This window comes from Equus przewalskii, chromosome 9 (genome assembly GCF_037783145.1).
Source record: "Equus przewalskii isolate Varuska chromosome 9, EquPr2, whole genome shotgun sequence".
Lineage (NCBI taxonomy): Eukaryota > Metazoa > Chordata > Mammalia > Perissodactyla > Equidae > Equus > Equus przewalskii.
In genome coordinates this window covers 5,572,294-5,590,971 of record NC_091839.1, presented here as the reverse complement: position 1 = coordinate 5,590,971, position 18,678 = coordinate 5,572,294, and the positions used below count along the sequence as shown (strand labels likewise).

Here is an 18,678-nt window from a genome sequence, read left to right as displayed (position 1 = left end):
CTCCCTAAGTTACCAGAATAGCAAACGAAGTCGGTTGCCTGTGGAAAGCAAGACAGGAAGATGGGCAAGAGGGGAGGCTGTGACCTTGTATTCTTAGTTTTTTGGTTCTGTTGGCTTTTTTTCTAAATATGTGTTTGCATCACTTTAATAAAAATACATGGAAGGAGGAGAACCAGGAGCATGAGGTAATGTCCAAAATTCAGGGAGTAGAACGTTTCAAGGAGAGTTGACTCCAGCTGTGGGACGGAGCAGTGAGATCCAGACCAACGAGGCCTGGCAGACACCTGCTGGGGCTGGGGAGTCGTCGGTCCTGTGCAAGAGCTGGGCCAGTTCAGTGAGAGGAGACAGCAGATGGCTGAGGGGACAGCAGACGCAGATACGCAAAGACAATGCCAACTAGACACGGGGATGAGAAGATGAGATGAAAGGGCTGACGAGACCTTGTGGCCATGTAGGTTTGTGTTTGTTTGGGTTTTTTTTTTTTAATGAAAGACCCTTGTACATATTACAAGCAAAGGAAAAGAGCCATTGGAAAGAGGAAAGCAGAAGATGGAGGAGGTGGAGTTGCAGACGGAAGGACCCTTATCCTCAGATCTGGATGCGTACCTGAGAGCCTGCGGGTAAGGAACAGGAAGCCAGAGGAACAGACTGCAACTGCTGACCCCAATTTTTTCAGCAAAGTAGAAAGCAAGGGCAGGGGCCGGAGGAGAGAAGCAGTTTGTTGAGGGAATAAAAGAGGAAACTGACCAAGGCTTAGAGAGATGGGTGGCACCAGAAAACCACAGAAGGTGCCGACCATCCATCTGCTGCCTGGAACAGCAGCAGCAAAGGAGCCGCAGCCCGGACTCGGAGTCAGGGCTCCACAGGGCAGACGGCCACCAGAGGAATCAGAGACGCTGAGAGGCGGGCTGCAGTCAGAACCGAAGGCTGCTGAAGTGAAGCAAAAACAGGGTGTGGCCCTGGGAGTGGGTGGCTGAAGAGAAGGCAGAGAGGTCACCAAAGTTAAAGAGGTTCCAGAAGCCTGGGGCTGTTTGCTGGCTAATGGCAGTGGAACTCGGGAGGAGAGAGGGGAAAGTTCCAAAGGTGTCAGTGAATGGCAGAGAGGGACCAGGAGGTCAGCTGGCGTCAGGGCCAAGGAGAAGAAGGGAGAGCACAGAGTGGAAGGAACACATCTGAAAGATGAGGTTTGCCAGAGATCACTGAGCTCGTGCAGACTTCCTTTTGTAAAATTCTGTACTATTCGGGTTGAATTGTAGGAAATTGCCACTTTTATAGCTCCAAAAGGTCAAATATCAGAAGTTCAAACAAATATTTGCCCATATTTTTAAAAATCAGGAAAATGTAACTTAGATCTGGCTTCTCTTGAAAAACCGAAGATCTATCATGGCTCACCTCCCACTCCCAGGTGGCTTCAATGGGCTGGAGCTGAGCTGAGTGGCGGCTCCCTCTGGGAAGGCCAACCCATTAGCCCCTATGGTCTTGTACCATCAGCTCTCCGCTTCTCCCACTGCCTGCCTGGGTCTAGCCACCTCGACTTCACACCAAGATTCTGAGTAGCCACGGAGGCCCACAGAACACACCTCCACCCAGGCCTGCAGTGTGTGGGACAGGAAAATGGGCAGTCTCCCATGGAGAAAGTACTGGAAGTCATTGTTTTCAGAAGAGAGTCCCAGCTTCTGCTCCTGGTACCTGCGTGGCAAGAGAGGCAAGAGCTTCCTAACTCATCTCCCTGCTCCCAGGCCATGTGACAGCGGCCACAAGAACTACCAGACCACACATTCTCACCCGGCCGCCCCCGGATGAGCATGAAACCCTTCGGTGAGCCCCCTCCCAAAAGCAGGCTGACCCCATGGCCCAAAAACTCCCTTGACCACCTGACCCCTCTTGGGCTGCAAGCCCGGGGAGCATACTGGAACAATCCACATCTTTACTTGCCTCCTTTCGCCCACATTCTTCCCTCTGCCTGGAATGCCCTCATCTGGCCTGTCACAGCCTCCTCCTCTCTCAAGATCCAGTTCAGGGCGGTCCTGAGCTGCTAGCTGGAATGAATGTATGAAAGATACATACTCCAGGACAGCCTCAGTCGCAAGCACCATAACCACGGAAGCCAGGCGCTCAGCCGTCCTGCTTCTCAGTACCGGAGGGAAGCAAGCCCCCTCCCCAGGCCTCTCCTCAGAACCTCAAGCCTGAGAGTCCTAGGAATGGTCCAAAGGACCAGGGATCAGGGAACCAGGGTCAGACCGCGAAATGGAGGCTGTCAGAGACTGCTGGGCTTTGCAAACGCTGTGAAGCAAGATTCCCTGTGGAAACATCCCATACACACTGCACAACCCAGAGCGAGGACAGCCCCGTGTGAGCGGCTTGGTCCCCTCCCCCTCTGGGTGGGCGTCCTCTCCCCCACACACTCTACCTCCAGCCGCTACCATCGCCAAAGCCTCAGGTCAGGCGGGGTATCTGGGGGTAGCTGGACCGCTCCACCTCCCTGCTCCTGTCCACACCCCATACTGCTGGGGGGAGATACCCCAGGACGGCAGGGGTCCCTACACAGCTTGGCTGATCAGCTAACCACAAAGCATGGACTAGGACGAGCAGAGTGGCAGGTATCAAGAAGAAACTACCCGAGATCGGCTTATTCTGTCATGAAGTTAGGAACAGGAGCACATCACCTCACTCTGCCAGAATACCTTCTCCGGCCGGGAGACCCAGAGGCGGAGCCGCTATTCCAAATAAACCCCAGACCCGGCGGTTCGCACTCACACGCCCGCCGCGCAACTAACGTCGCCGGCTCCCCAGCGCCCCTGGAGACACGCTTGTCCCATCCCGGCCCCTCGGCCCACGCCGAGCCCCGGCCCACCCCGAGCTCGCCTCGGCCCAGCCGGCCTCCGACCCCGGGGCCGCCCGCGATCCCGGACGGGGCCAGACTCACCGAAGTAGTCCCGCGCCGTGCGCGCCTCCAGCGCCCGCTCCAGCTCTCGGGTCAGCGCCTCCAGCCGCCGCTCCGCCGCGCTCGGGCCGCCCTCCCGGGCCGCGGGCAGCTGCAGCGGAGGCAGCGGGAAGGGGGCCGGCCCCGCGGGCTCCGGGGAGCGCGCCGGCGCGGGGCAGGCGCCGGGCGGGAGCAGGTCGGCGTAGGCGCCGGCCGAGCCGCGGGAGCCCAGACTGGACACGCTGGAGCGGGCGCTGCCCACCGACGGCGGCCCGGGGCCGGGGCGCGGGTCCGAGCGGCCGGGGCGCGGGCTGCCGTGGCGTTGGTCGTAGCCCAGGCTGATGCCGCTGGAGCGGGCGCTGCCGCCGCCGCCGTCCGAGCCCGCCAGGCTGGCCCGCGGGCTGCCCGCAGGCTGCGCGCTGAGCTCGGGGGCCGCCGCGCGCCGCAGGCCTCGCTCGGCGCGGCTCGGGCCGTCCGCCCCGGCCTCGCCGCCGCCGCCGCCCTTCCCTCGGCGGGCCTGCGCCTGCGCCGCCTCGTCCCCCGGCGCGGGCCGCGGCCCCCGCCGACCCCGGCCCGGGGAGTCGCCGCCCGGCTCCAGCTCCCGCAGGGCCAGCCCGGCCAGGAGCAGGGCCGCCTCGTCCGCGGCCGCCCGGGAGCGCTGCATGGCCCGGCCCGCCGGCCCGAGCGCGTCACCTCCGCCCCCGCTTCCCGCCGCCGCTCCGGCCGCGCCGCCGCATCGTCCGCCCGAGCCCGGAGCCCGCCCCGGGACCCCTGGGCGCGGGGCGGGGCGGGGCCGGCGCCGGGCCGGGGTCGCTCCGCCGCCGCGCGCCGTCCGGGGGCCGCGGCGCTCGGCGGGGCGGCGCGCGCGGCGGAGGAATGTGCGCTCGGCGGCGCCGGCCGCGCCCCCTCCTCCCGCGGCCGCGCCGGGGGCGGAGGGACTCCTTTGTGGGGGGAGGAATGCGAGGAAGGAGACGGCGCTGCGGCCTCTGGAATGCGGGGGGAGTGGCGGCGGCGGAGCCGCGGTGGCCGCGCGTCGCCGGGAGCGCAGAGGGGCGCGGAGGCCCGGCCGGTCCTCGGTCGGAAAGCGGCGCGCGGTGGCGCCGCGGGGAGAGCCCGGCCCGGCGGGGCTCCCGGCCGTCTGGCCTCTGGAGAGATCCCGGATTCTCCCCCAGGCCCGGCCGGAGAAACGGGAGCAGCTGACAGACGTTTCCCACATCCTCCCTCATCTCCTGTCCCGGCGCCGCCACCGCTTCAGGCGCTCGGCTGGGCACGGTCAGCCTTGGGCAGAAGAGCTGCACCCGCTCCGGGACCCTGGAGGACACGGTGCGTCTCGTGCCGAGGCGCCCCCAGGACCTCGCGTGACCCCGCGACCCCCAGCCCGGCCCGGGGCCATGTGGCTGCGCGCTGGCTTCCAGAGCCCCCGCCTGCCGGGTGGGGAAGGCGCCCGGTGCTGGGAGCGGGGGTTGGTTGAGGACTGGCCCTCGCGCCTGGTCGGCGCACGCAGGCCCCCGAGGCAGGCCTCAGGCTGAGCCAGTGGGCGGCTGAGCCACGGGCGGTCACCAAGAGATGCGAGGACTCCTTTTGCCAGCATCTGCCCTCAGGGTCTTGGGTGAGGCGCGAGGGAGATGCTCCTGAAAGCACTGCGCCGCCACAGATCCTGGGACGGGGCGCCTTGGGGGCCACGTGGGGGCCGGGGGCACAAGAGGTGACTAGGGCTTTGTCCCCAAAAACACTAGCGACAAAGCCCTTGTCACATATTTCAGACAGCTTATAGGGAAGGCGAGCAAGCCATTATCTGTCAGGACCCGGTGGATCCAGGAAGACCACCTCGAATGGAAGGGTTCTCTTTTCCAGGCATCCCTGCTCAGAGGAGGGCCCCACAGCATCGCAGGGAGCAGGGAGCCTGGATGGGGAGTGGTCTGCCCGCAAACAGACCAGGGCCTCTGGCCTCAACGTAACTGAGGAGCTGGCTGTGGCTCATTCTCCTCAGCTGGCAATGGAGCAATGTCTGGCCCAGCAACTCCTCCCCAGCACACCTCAGAGCTTTCAGAATTCCAGCACCCTCTCCCTCAGGTTCAGGGTCGGGGGTAGGACAAGCACAGGTGAGGGCAAGCGTTTTGGGAAGCAAATATCCAGAGAAGCCATCTCATGAAATGATCTTCCACTCTGAGAAAGGAAAAACAATTTAAGTCAACAATGAGATATCACATTTCACTGATCACATTATCTACCATTTAAAAAAGGAAATATTGGCAAGACTGTGGTGAAACTTGCATACATTTTACTGGTATGAGTGTAAGTTGGTACTTCCCATTAGGAAGGGCAATTGGGTGGTATTAACATCCTCACGAACAAAAACACTCATAAGCAGTGATGCTCCAAGAATCTATTCTACGCTAGAGAAGTGATCCAAAATGCAGACAACAGCGCATGCACAGAACTGTTTACCACATTATTTATGCAGCTATACAGTCCTAGGATCTCCAGCCTTCAGAAAAGGAGCTCAGAAGGAGCTCTGCTCTCAACGGTAGTTCTTAAATAACTGTTCCATCCCCACCTGCCCACTTAGAGCTTTCAAGATTTAAATATATTGGAGGCTACGGTCAGCTAAAACACATTACTTATTCTAATGGTAAGTAAATAAATAACAACAACAAAAACGCATAACAGAAACTACCTAAAGTGTTTGCTTTCTCGATCCCCTAGCTATCTTGGCAGCGGTTCTTGGTTGGGGGCCGACCCACACCTAAGACAGGAAGATGGTGGCAGCAAAGAAGAAGAATTAGTCACTTGAGTCAATCAACTCTAGGCTCCAATTCATTATGAAAAGTGGAAAATACTGCTGGGGTACAAGTGGACTCTGAAAATGATCAGACAAGGCAAAGCAAAACTGGTCATCCTCGACATCTGCCCAGCCTTGAGGAAATCTGAAATAGAGTATTATGCCATGTTGGCCAAAACTAGTGTCCATCACTACAGTGTCAATAATTTATTGAATTGGGCACAGCATGTAGAAATTACTAGAGAATGCACACTGGCTATCATTGATCCAGGTGATTCTGATATTGTTAGAAGCATGCCAGAACAGACTGGTGAAAAGTAAATCATGCAAAATTTTTCTTTAATAAAATTGACCAAAACTAGTTTTAATAAATAAATAAGATGTTCAATACTCAATATTAGAATAAAGTACTTCTGTGAAGTGGGAAATACATTAAGCAATTATTTATGAATATATTAAAAATATTTAATGATGTGGGGAATCATACCATTGTAATGTTAAGTGAATACAAAGTAGTATTCAGAATTGTAATCTCATCTATGCACAACCTGAATGTGTCCCAGACCCCATCTTCTTCGGCATCCTCACTAGAGGCATGTTGAATGTTTGATCTCAATTTGCTGGCTCTTTCTGTCTGGAAGCGCAGTGGGGGAGAGGAAAGGGACATGGTCTCACTCGTGGGATTTGAAGCATCGTCCAGGGACTCAGTGCCCAGCCTCCACTGATGCCTTCTCCGTCCTCCACTGATATAGGGATGTTCTCTGTGTTCGCCCCTCTTTCTGGCCTCTTTCTTTCTGAGTCCAGTGGTGTGTTGGTAAATGTTTACCAACCAACACCCTGGGGGAGATTTGTACAAATCAGGAGCCCTGATTTATAGCATTCGCCAATACCACCATAGTCAATTTCATGAACCACCATCTTTTCCTTGTAAGGTCCCAGAGGCTGATCCTATCCAGACTGTCCATGTTCATGGTGAGTTTTTGAGAGATCCCCCGGTTGTCTCTCCTTGTAACCTAGCTTCCATCAGACTCCTGAATCTATCTGTAGTGTCTATGTTGTCTGGATCCTAACTATGGACACAGTTCAGGGGTTTTCCCAGTCAGATGTCAATCAAATGTGTTTGGATAACTTGGGTTATGAGGAAAAGAGGATGGCATGCAGTCAAACTCCACGTGGAGGAGCTGCTGGGTTCCACACTTTCTCTCCACTCAGCCTGCAGTGGTCTTTACCCTTAAAATAATTTTTCCTGGGGAGAGCAGCAGGAATCTTTCACCTGAAGCCCACTTGTACCCCTCCCAGCTCAGCTCCTACCTGGGGGCCAGTCCTCCAATACACACACAGCACCAGACCCAGACTCAAGGCGCATGTTCTGTCTGACACATGGGGAGGCCATCCACTGGGAGTTGTGCCCAAGGTGACTTTTCCATCCCCTTCTCTGAGGCCTAGCTCTTTCAACCATCAACTTCCCCTGGTCCCAGTATCCCCTTAGGCCTCTCTGGTGGCACAGGTTTCAAAGCATTGACAACTGAAGCCACAGACACGACGGACGGTTCCCCAATCTAACAATCAGGGTTAGGATTTGACAATTACATTGCTTCTTCAGGGAGCAAGTGGCTATCTTGGAAAGACTTTCACTTTCTTGCCCTGAAACCTTATCCTTCACTCAGGAATGGGAATTTATGCACAAACACTGTACGTTGCAGAGACCCCAGCCAGTCTGCAACTCCATGGGGAAGAACTATTTGGGGATGCCCAGATTCCTACAGCTTTTGGGAGCATTTTTGAGCACCAGGCGGGTGTGCATGTCTTATGGTGGTGCTGGAAGGTGCAGCTCGGACCAACTGGGAGGAACCTTGGTAACACACAGAATGTGGGCTCTCAGATCCCCATCTCACCACCTACTGCTGCCGTGGGATGAGAAGCTGGGTTTCTGTGCACACCAGCCCTGAGTGTCTTACTGCTTTCAAAGGTTTCTACCCAGGCTGGCAAGGTTGGCAACATTTCCCAAGAAGCGCGACATGGTGCCAAGTAGGGATGCACTACATGTTTCTAGGATGAGGGAATGACACGTGTGCACAATGCCCACATTTTTCTGAGACTGATTGATCTTCCGAAAATCTAAGTGAATTGTTGGAAGATTTCTAAAGTAAAAAGCCTGAGGACCTTCTTGGAGCATGGTACATTCTACTAAAATTTTTGTTCAGAGTCTTTCCCTATGTAGTAAGTCATCACTTCTAAGATTTAAGTTTTAAAGCTGTGTCAGAGACACTTAGTAAAACTTCCAAAAATGTTATTTTACCAGGAGGTAACTGTCTTCAAAACATAATCAAACTGCACAGCAGCATCAAAGCACTATAGCTCAACTCAGCTGATTTTTTTAGTGAGAGTTTAAAACCTTCTCAAACTTTGGGCTGGAATTTATTTTAAATTAGATGCAGGGAAAAAAAAGTGTGTGTGCAGTATTCCCAGTATGAAAATGTCTCTAAAAATACTTCTCCAAATATAACCTCCTGCAAAATGATCAAATGGAGATTCCGGACCTCAGGAACACTACTTCAAGATGCAAAGAAATGGGAGGCCTCCACCGCTTCTACAAGTCACAATGACTAGAAACACCTGCCAACATTTTTTCCTCCTTGATTTCTTTGGGTTTTATTTACTTTTAATAGTTTTTATTTTCTGTATATTACAAAAGGCTAGTAGGGGGTTTAAATTTGCCCACATTCCTTGGCCATAGCGCAAGTCCACTTTAGACACTGGTGCCGCCAATGGGCAATTTTCAGGAACTGGAACATCTATTATGAACCAAATGCTTTCTGGCAGCTTCTAAGCAGACCATTAATCTACTGGAAACATGGCTCTCTTCTTTGGAGGCTCAAATGAAAGAGAATTCTCCCTACATCACAGCCTGGCAACAAGGATGAGTAAAGCTGACTTCAAGATGTTGGACCCAGGAATCACTGTGACACTTTCTCATTCCAACTTATATTTTTAATATAATCTTTATTGCCTTTCTAGTTTCAATCATAAGATATACTCAGTACAAAACTTGAAAAAGTCACATAGGCACAAGAGGAAAATACAGACCGTACATATATATATATATATATACACATATATATGTATCTCCACTTTTATTATGAAAGCTTTCAGAGAAAAGTTGGATAGTACAGTGAACTTATATAGGCTCCACCTAGATCTGATAAATGTTGATTTTACTTTTTTCTTCTTGTATTGTATATTTCACCGAGCCATTTAAAAGTTGTGGTTATTATGAAGCTTCATCCCTAATATTCCAAGAATACGGACACAGGCCTATATCACTACAAGAATGTTATCATACCTAAGAAAATAATTCCATTATAGCTTAGTTTATTCCATTTTAAAATTTCCAATTGTCACAAGCATTGTTAGTCATTTATTTTGCACTTGAGCTCTAGAAGGCCCCATGTCCTCTACTTGTCCGACTGTTTCCTCTTAGTTTTGCTTTACTTGGTTCCTCTATCCCCTCTATTTCCTGTCAGCTGGAGGTTAAGTCTACATACTGGATTAGACTTGGGTTAACTTTTCTTTTAACCGAAGCGCTGCTGTATTCTTCATTTCATCATCTCCTCAGGAAGCATGTATCCGCTTCTTCCATTAGCGATGCTAGGTTTGATCACTTGATTACAGTGGTGACCGATCAGTCTATTGTCAAGACTGATTTTCTTTCCTTTCTCAAGTTACCTGCACCACAACATTTGAGCACTGTGTGAAGATTCTGTTCCTCAGCAGCCTTTTACTAAAGGTTTTGGCATCCACTGATGATCTTGGCCTAATCAGTTATTTTGTTAAGGGCTCAGGCTTTATATTAAAATACAGAATCCTCTCATGGTATACACCATGTATGAGAACAGATCTTTGGGACAATGGGCTCTCTAGTAAACTTGAGTCACCAGACTGCTCCCTTGAGGCTGGAAGATGGTTTGTCAGGCTGTATTTCAGGCCGGAGCTACTGGGGAAACACCCTTAATGAGCCCTGCTCCCAGCTCCCCAACTGAGAAGAAAACTCACATGGGAAAACCACGAATACAAGACCAGCTCTGAAGTGTCTCCAGCCCCCAGGGACATGGAGGCAGCGTGGATCTGCTTAGTTTAGTTGAGCAGGACCCCTGAGGCCAGACCTGCCTTGCTGGTAAACTCTGATTTTTCTAGAAACAGGTAGAAAATGGACAGAAACTGCTAGACAAGGTAGTAACAGAATCGTTGCAAAGATGAAACCACCGGTCTGCCAAAACAGAAACACACCTCTACAGACCAAACTGGCACTTACTGCCACATACATTCAAATGGGAAAGAAAACAACAAAGAAACATACACAAAATGCCAGAAACACACTGTTGGCAACTGTATTTTTTTAAAAAGGCAGGGTGAGGTTTTAAGGAATGGGAAGAATTTCAAAATTCAGATTTCTGGAGAGCTTTTCAGAATTCAAAATTTCAAAACTGAAAATCATCAGTGACCAACCAGTTAACCAAAACTTATTTCTGAGAGGTGGTATTCCAGGCCAGGATATTTCACTTTTATGTTACATTGTTCTGTAATTTTGAAATTATTTTTCCTGGAGAAAAATGAAACACCTAAAAATGCAAAGTGAACCTCACAGGCTGATAGGGTTGAGTGGGAATCCAGCTTGCTTGCAGCTGCTCTATCAGAAGGCTAGCAGTCAGTCCATCCTGGAGGCATCAAGCAGCATGCTCCTGAGAGGTGAGTCTTGTTCAACACGATTTTTCTGAAGGCTTTGATTACATGCTGAATTTACAAATGATACAAAACAAGGAGTAAGAGTTAAGCTGGATGGCAGGATAAGAATTACATAAAGTGGAACAATATAATGAATTATCAATTTCAAATTCAGTTGACTGTGGCCAAAAACACCAAAGGCAGAGGTATAAAAGGGGGGAAACAGATTCATGGGTTTCTCTTATCTGAAAACTCAAGGCACATCTGTGTGAGGAGAGTACCCTCAGGGCTCAGGCCCTCTGATGGCCCAGAGCAGAGATGTGAGGGCTGATCCATTCAGTGCTGGTCTGGCCAGATCTGTAGGCTGGAGCTGGGCCCTGAATGGTACACTCACGAATGGACTCTGATGAACTGGGGGACAACCCAGAGAAGACTGCAGAATGGAGGAAAGACTCTCCTCTGGAATCTCAAATCCAAGGCTGCAAGTTACTGGGGCTGGGCAAAGATGACTTAAATGTTCTCAACAAAAAGCTAATGGTTTACAATCCAAATTTAAAAAGCAACACAACCATTAAAAGCTCATCTATGGCAAACAGCGGAGATCTTTTAACTTTCACATCCATGATGAGTTAATTTTTTAAAAGGAAAGAATTTAGCATGCCTGCAGTAAATACAATGTATAAACCCAATAAGGCAGCAGAAACGTGCACTGTGCAGGCATGGAGAACAAGGATGCAGATGCCATTTATTTGGTCCATAAGTACAGTATAGTTCTGAGTTTTACAAAACATCAAATATAAATAACCTGAAACTGTAACAATACACAAAAATCGGCTTCTTACACAGACATACCAGGCAGTACAAGCTGAAAACTTGAGTAAATTAACATTGTTTTACATTAATATACATAGTGCCAGTTAACATTTAAAAACAAATCTCAATGCATAGCACTTGATACTTCTTTGAATCTGTTTCAGTCAGTTAAGAGTATGAAAATGGTTAGATCTAGGCTAAAAATAACTCTTCTTCTAACCAAAAATAAAGGCATAATATTTATAACCAGGTATCAACTTTACTAAACCACAATATTTTAAAACTATTAAATGATACCTAAGAGTATTTACATTAAAAAGGCAACATGCATTGTGGTGTTTCATCTCATGACTGGATATGCACACACTTTGTTCAAAGGGTTTTAAAACTATATTCCTACTTTCAATACAGCATACCGCAATGTTCCTAAAGGTTCTAGTCAAACAAATGCTTTAGAAGGGAGCAGAATCGTCTTCAAGTCACTGGTATCAATTTTTTCCCTTTGGAACAAAGGACATAACAATAACCTGGTTCTGCCCAGATGACCTAACGCAGTAAGAGGGTTCACGTTCTTTCTAGCGGTGCTTCTGTTCAATCTAACGCTATAACGTCATCAAGCTCTTCTGTCTGTTCTGTGCGTGACCTCTTTGCACTGACATTCTCTTTCTCATCTAATTTCCTCTTGCGACTTCTCTCTTCTTCACTGATGTCAGCATTATTTGAAGGACCTTCTTCATCTGAATCAACTATGAGCACATCATCTTGCTCTTGTGCTTATTTCAGAAAAAAAGGAAAAAATGGTTAAAAGTGTGGGAGTTACTAGCGGCTCACTAGTATTTTGTATAAGTGAAAAGCTAACTCTTCTGATATATACCAAGTTTAAGAATAGCTACCCTTAGGGAATCTTCGCTTTACATATTAAATATTTCTGTCCTGTTTTAATGTTTTCTATAACAAGCACCATTTCTTTTCTAATCAAAACAAAAAATTGTAACAAGCATTATTAACGCAAAGGAATTACTAGAGTTCCTTCTTTCTATTTCTCCAACAGAAAAAGAGGGTCAATTGTAATATTGGTAGTGATAATAATAATAAACATCAACAACAACAACATATAGATAGCACTTACAATGTGCCAGGAACTGTTCTGAGCACTTTGCATACAACAACTCATTTAATCATCACAACCCTATAAAGAAGATAACATTACTATCCATTTTCCAGAAAAGGAAACTGAGGTAGAGAGAGATTGACTTGCTCAAGGTCACATGGTAGCAGAAGATGAGGCCAGGATTCAAACCCACACAGTGTGGCTCTGAAGTGCATGCTCTTAACTTTACACAACAGTTGGTTTTGCAGCCCCCTGCTCCACCAAATCAAAGGCAGAGTACCCATCTTACTCAATGCTGTAGCCTCCAAAACCTATCCACAGTAGGGGATCAATAAATGCACATTTCAAATTATGATTCTTTAAAAACTGCCACAGTCCCTTCCTCAAAGGAGGATGATGCACCCTTCTACTTTCAGAGGGGAAAAAAGGTCATGAGCCCACGGCCCACAAGTGGGCCACACTCTAAACAGTCTCAAAGTCCATCTTTAAAACTCCCAGAGAACAGAACCAAGAACAACCATATTCCAAAGAAGACCAAAGACACAGGGTGAAAGAAATGGAAACAGAAGTAAAAAATCACTAACTTTAGTTTCCAGACGAAAGAATAAAGTGTGTGTGTGTGGAGAGTGGGAAATGAGCAGGCAGTTAACATCCAAATCTGAGCATAGTAAAGCACCACCACCAAAAACCCAGGGAAACTGATGCACTTTACCAAAGTCATATTGGTTCTGAGAAAACTGCAAAATGCTAAAATTCTATATTTACCAAGCATCTGTTCACTCAAACTAGTCAGATACACTGATTTGTTGCCCCTAAATAAAACAGGCATACAGAATCCAAAACTATTACTAGTAAAGATAAACTGTCTTTATGCACTAGTAAAGTCACTGACACTTCCAGCTGCAAAAACCCCTTAACAACTAACAACGAAGTGTTTCTATTTTCCACAAGAATTTCCCCCAGTCTTAAACGTCTTCATGGTTCACACACTCAAAGTTCCATTAAAACAATCAATGCCAAACCAACACACACCTCTAGTAGTTCTATGGATTCCTATATTATGGTCAATGTTCATAAAATAATCAGTTTGTTTCTATATAGTCTTGCTTGCTGGGTAATTAACAACCTGCTAAATGGGGCCATGACTCACCTGTGGATGTGGAAGGCTGAGCTCCATCATCACTGCCATTCGTTATGCTTTTGGCAGCATCTTCAGCTTGTTTGGGCCCCACTTTTTCTGGGGCATCACCAACAACTTCAAATTCAACATCCTTTCCTAGGTCTTCACTGCAAGAGAACCACTCACTATAAAACTGGACTGACACTATGACTATTTACAAAAGCAAAGGTGCAAAGGAGACATACTGTTCTTCAAAGCGTACACTACGTACATATCAAATATTCTCATTTTCAAAGAGCTAAAAAAAGAAACTGTACATAACAGGCTTTTGTGATAACTGAAAACTCTAATTCAAATGGCTAATACCATTGCACCCTCGAATTAGGAAAGCATTTTTAAAAAAACGTTAAGTAACTTTTACTGCTAAAGCAGAACACTGAGTCCAAAACTCCACGGCCCAATGTTAACTAGTAGGCATTATTTCTTCAGCTATTACGCGAAAAGATTCTACACATTCTAGTCTGATCTTAAACAGAGTAATTTCATGTTTTATGAATAGCGTTGCATGGATTCTGGGTTCCCCCCGCATCTTTACAGGTAGCACCCTGCTTTTGTAATGAATTCCCAAAAACATGTATGAAAGTTTAACGCATGAAAGTCAAACAAAAGACTTACATGTTATAAGGGGGGGTTCTGTTCCCAGAGAGCTAAAAAATATGATAAGAAAAACCCTAATTATGCCTCCTCTTTTAGACACCATCTGCTATATTTCCATTTTATTGTACATGTCCTTTCGTTGTCTTCTCTTTCACAAGTGAACACAAGCACACCACTGACATCCAACTGGTGTCTCATTGAGGCCAGAGATCACTCCCTAGCACTCTATCTTTGATTCAACTGACTCTGAAACTTATGCTTATTACGAATAACCCACATTCAGTCTTTCCTGTCATTTTGTGCTTTTTATAAACCAAGTCTATAAAATGTAATACTCTCCAAACAACTACACAAGCTATATATGTTTGCATAGACATGGCAATATCAGCAAAACAACTGGATGCAAGTAGCAACCCTTTACGTGTTAGATGGCACCCCAAAGTCCTAGGTCAGGGTGCAGTTTAGGGGTTATGAATGAGCATGTACAAAAATGCACCTTGTTCAACAGATAAACATACCAAAGTGGAGGACCATCTGTTTTTTACTTGTTATATATATGCAAATATTCTATAATACAAGCACTTTGAAAGCTTTTTATAAAATGGGCAGGATGTAAAATCGAAGAAGAAAAATAGATGACTCAGTAATCTATATAGGATAATTTTTAATGTTCTCGTTATTGTTACAGATCACAAATGAAGTATTTCTTTTATGAGAGAAATATTTCTTTTCTTCTAATTGATCTTTAAAAATAAGTGAAATTTTTATTCTAGTTCAATTATCAAAATGAATTCACCTTTCATTTTAATTATTCAAACATCTGAATTTCTACCCTCTCTAGTTTTTTCTCATCAGCCACCACTGATGACAGTTACCCTTAAACATTTTTTTGTCTATCCCTTTTATTTCTGAATTCTCAGATATTTCTGTAGGTCAAACCTAGGGCACTCAGTGGCCAACTCAAGTAAATATACTATGCAGTTTCAAATGAACAGTAGGATTTAAGGGTAATAAAAGATTTTTTCTCCACTTTATCTTAAGTTTGTATAAACAAATAATTTCTTATACTTAAAATATTAATAGTTCCTACCTATGAAGGATGTTGATCAATAAAGTGTAGTCCTGAAGGAAGTCGTCTGCTTGTAGCCGGCTGCCATTTCTAATTCCAAACTCTGACAACTTCTTGTGATTATTAGCTAGAAAATTAGAAAGGAATTTAGATACTTCAGTTATAACAAGCAGTCACGTTAGTTTTAAAAAGGCTAAAGCCCTGGGGCCGGCCCGGTGGTGGAGCAGTTAAGTTTGCACGTTCTGCTTTGGCAGCCTGGGGTTCGCCAGTTCAGATCCTGGGTGCAGACGTGGCACCACTTGGCAAGCCATGCTGTGGTAGGCATCCTGCATATAAAGTGGAGGAAGATGGGCATGGATGTTAGCTCAGGGCCAGTCTTCCTCAAAAAAAAAAAAGGCTAAAACCCTACTAAAACTTGAACTGTGTCCCCTCCAAATTGGTATGTTGAAGCCCTGACCCCAGTACCTCAAAATGCAACTGTACCTGGAGATAGTCCTTTATAAAGAGATGATTAAGTTAAAATGAGACTGTTGGGGTCGGCCCTAACAGTAATCCACCTGAGGTCCTTAGAAGCCAAGAGAGAGCTCAGGAGAAACCAAACCTGCTGACACTTTGATCTACAGACCTCTAGTCTCCAGAACTAGGAGCAAATAAATTGTTGTTTTTTAAGTCACTCCGTGGTGTACTTTGGTATGGCAGCCTGAGAACACTAACCCACAAAACTCAGGCACCTAGGAATTCAGCCCTCAATACCCACTACCAACACTACTTTAAGGGAACCAAACTGTGACAAGTTCTGAGAACCTTTTCCCATTCAAACGAAATTAACCTGGAATCCTGCAGAAGTCAAAGACCACCTTTAGAGTTGTCCAAAACACATTCTACTTGCAAAGAGATTATCCACAACTTCAACAAACTACTTTTTAGCAAATTTTTCAGTTCAGAAATATGAGAACACTTTATTTGAATGGATTTTTCAACAGAAATTTTCAGTATTTCTCAATGAAGAGCCAGGTGGGACTTTCCCGAAATAATTACTCCAACCTAGTTCTATCTTCTTCATATCATTTCGGCTTCATCTGAATACCCCTGTGTGTAGTGCACAGTGCTTAGCACCCACCAGCACTCAATAAACCTTCGCTACATGGGTTATAAATACCCCAATGAAGAACAACCCCTCCAAGCAAACTTTTGGCATCAACACCTCCTCCTACCTGCTCTAGGGCCTTTATACCTTGATTGTCCTTTCTCTCCTGCATGTTCCAATGCCTCTCTCTTCTGACTGTACAAGACTGCTTCCTCATCATGCTCCCAACTCACACTCCCTCCTTACAACACTCAGTCCACTTTATTAAATATTTGCTCTGTGAGGGGCACAGGCTGTATCGAACCTGTGGATCTTTATCCATAGTGCCCAGCACATGCAATTTTGTACGTGTAAAGTCTAGTTATCATGTTTAAATTTATTAATTTTCTACATAATCTAACCATATTTTTCTTTCTCAGTTTTTGTCATTCCTTTCATGGCTTATAAGGAAAATTCTTAGAAAGGATCTCCCTACCTTGACCTTGAAACCCATGAACTACTGACAATTTCCAATTCTTTTACAGATTTATTTCTTACTTTAACTTTTTTAATACACTTGGAATGTCTTTGGAGAATGACAGTTCCTACCCAGACTTCTATCCCCAAACTCTTTCATACGTTTCCCACTCACTACAAACTCCTCAGACCCAACATTTTCAAAAGGGAAACAGTTACTATGTATTCTGTCCTGGTGAATTAGCATCACCTGTAAAGCCAGAGTCCTGGTAACAGTCCTGGACCAGCCTAAGGATGCTACTCTTTCTCACCTGCACCCTAAATTCTGACCTTGCAAATCTCAAAGCTGTCATCTGCTTCTGCCTTAGTAAAAACCCCTCACTCCCCTCAGTTTTCCTCTCTCTAAATGGCTCCCTGCCTCCACTCTCACATCCTTAACTCACCCTCTGCAGATTATATTAGAAGGTAAATACATTACTTCCCTGCTTAAACTCTGGTTGGGAGTAGAATTTGAGGGGAGGAGGAAGACACACACATCACGTGCATGCCACAGAAAGCCCACCAGCTGCATCACCACTGCCAACCCACACTATGCCACCTTCCAGTGAAACAAAGTAACTGACCATTCCCAAAGCCTTTTATGTTGTTTACATGTTCATGCATTTGTAGCTGCTGCTCATTCTGCCCAAAAGCAGAGACTCTCTTCTCTGCCAGACGGTCCTTACTGCTTCAAGAGCTGGCCCAGGAGTCCTGTCTCTCCTGTGACCCCTTCTTAACAAAGCTTTGATTCATATCTTGTACATTCCTTCTACAGTATTTCTTAGACTGTACTAAATCCACTTGTTGATCATCTCTCCTCTCCTTCCAGGCTGTAAAGTACTTCAAGCTGGGACCACTGGGTTATTCATCCTTGAATTATGAATACCTAAGATTATGCCTATAATACAGGACTCCAAACATATGTAAATAAATGCTGTCTCACCCTCAGTAGCACATGTATTTTGTGGAGAAGAGCCACATTTAAGCCTCTGCGACTCTTGACCAGTTTCCATGTTTAAGATCCTATTTAAAGGAGCTGGCTAGAACTAAGGGAAAAGCATGAAGTTACAGGCAAAGTTCTGCGGGTTTTTTTGTGTGTGAAGACAGCTGGCTAGAATGGGGCTTAAATATTCAACTAGATGCTTAAAATAGACTACCACCCAGCCAAAACATGGCCTACAATTACTCATGACCTAATATCCCAAACAATTTCTTGACAAGGAACTACAGCCAAGAAGAATCCTGACACTGAGTTTTAATTTAAAGGTTTGACATCTGAATCCCCATGAGGATCTGGTAAAAGTGCACTGAATAAATGACCACTGAACACACAGATGAATAAGTAAGTTGATATAAGGAGAAAAGAGTGCCCCCGATTTTGGTACCCTGGCAAAACTTGGGATATGGAGAAAGCAACTAAAATGGTAACGCAAGAGATCAGCTGCCAAAGTGACAGAAGAGGTGTGGGAACTTCTAAGTCCAATCAGACTGACTAGCGTAGTGTCATCTGAAGGAGGCATAACCACAACCAACTCTCACTAAGAAAGCTGAAACAGAATTAAACGTGTTGCACCTTGTACAACAAATGCAGTAACAAGAGGGATGACCTGTCTGAGTTTCTAAAAAGGAAAGCCTAGAAAGCCAAAACTAGGCACTGATTTTCAGCAGTACTTTCTGTTTTATGATAGAAGCAGGCTATCAAGACGTCCCCACTCTTGGACAAAATACCTAAAAGCCTTAGATAACCTTCCTACTCTGATCTAACAGCCAGAGCAATCTTCTCGTTACTAATTTAGCTCCAGGAGCCAAGATACAGGCAAGGCGATTCCTTGGAAGTGGATGAAAGCAGTGCAGTCCTGTAGATGGTAACTGTGAGCTGGGTTATTGAGAAATAGTCCC

At 46.7% G+C, this 18,678-nt stretch overlaps 2 protein-coding genes and 1 pseudogene across 12 annotated transcripts in view; 1 reads left to right on the top strand and 2 right to left on the bottom strand.

Annotated features, from left to right (window-relative positions):
• WTIP (WT1 interacting protein) overlaps positions 1-6,125 on the bottom strand; it is a 79,279-nt gene extending 73,154 nt beyond the window's left edge. Inside the window, exons 1-3 of one of the 6 annotated variants that reach the window (XR_011522207.1) lie at positions 2,927-6,125; positions 1,936-2,039; positions 1,581-1,689 (exon numbers count right to left, since the gene is read on the bottom strand). Coding sequence is in view for 2 of the 6 variants with exons in the window: in XM_070557361.1 (XP_070413462.1) it covers positions 2,927-3,587 (661 nt within the window). In the remaining 4 variants the exon portion in view is untranslated. Of the gene's footprint in view, positions 1-1,392; positions 1,690-1,935; positions 2,040-2,926 lie in introns of all 6 variants that reach the window. The other 5 variants (XR_011522208.1, XR_011522206.1, XR_011522205.1 and 2 more) reach the window with 5 other exon arrangements.
• On the top strand, positions 5,644-6,125 carry LOC139073454 (large ribosomal subunit protein eL30 pseudogene; annotated as a pseudogene).
• Positions 6,126-8,688: 2,563 nt separating this feature from the next.
• Positions 8,689-18,678, bottom strand: part of UBA2 (ubiquitin like modifier activating enzyme 2) — a 36,684-nt gene continuing 26,694 nt past the window's right edge. For 2 of the 6 annotated variants that reach the window (XR_011543715.1, XR_011543714.1), the window contains exons 15-18: positions 15,219-15,324; positions 13,502-13,638; positions 11,768-12,013; positions 8,689-10,496 (exon numbers count right to left, since the gene is read on the bottom strand). Coding sequence is in view for 4 of the 6 variants with exons in the window: in XM_070632543.1 (XP_070488644.1) it covers positions 11,832-12,013; positions 13,502-13,638; positions 15,219-15,324 (425 nt within the window). In the remaining 2 variants the exon portion in view is untranslated. Of the gene's footprint in view, positions 12,014-13,501; positions 14,179-15,218; positions 15,325-18,678 lie in introns of those variants that run through there. The other 4 variants (XM_070632543.1, XM_008515069.2, XM_070632542.1 and 1 more) reach the window with 2 other exon arrangements.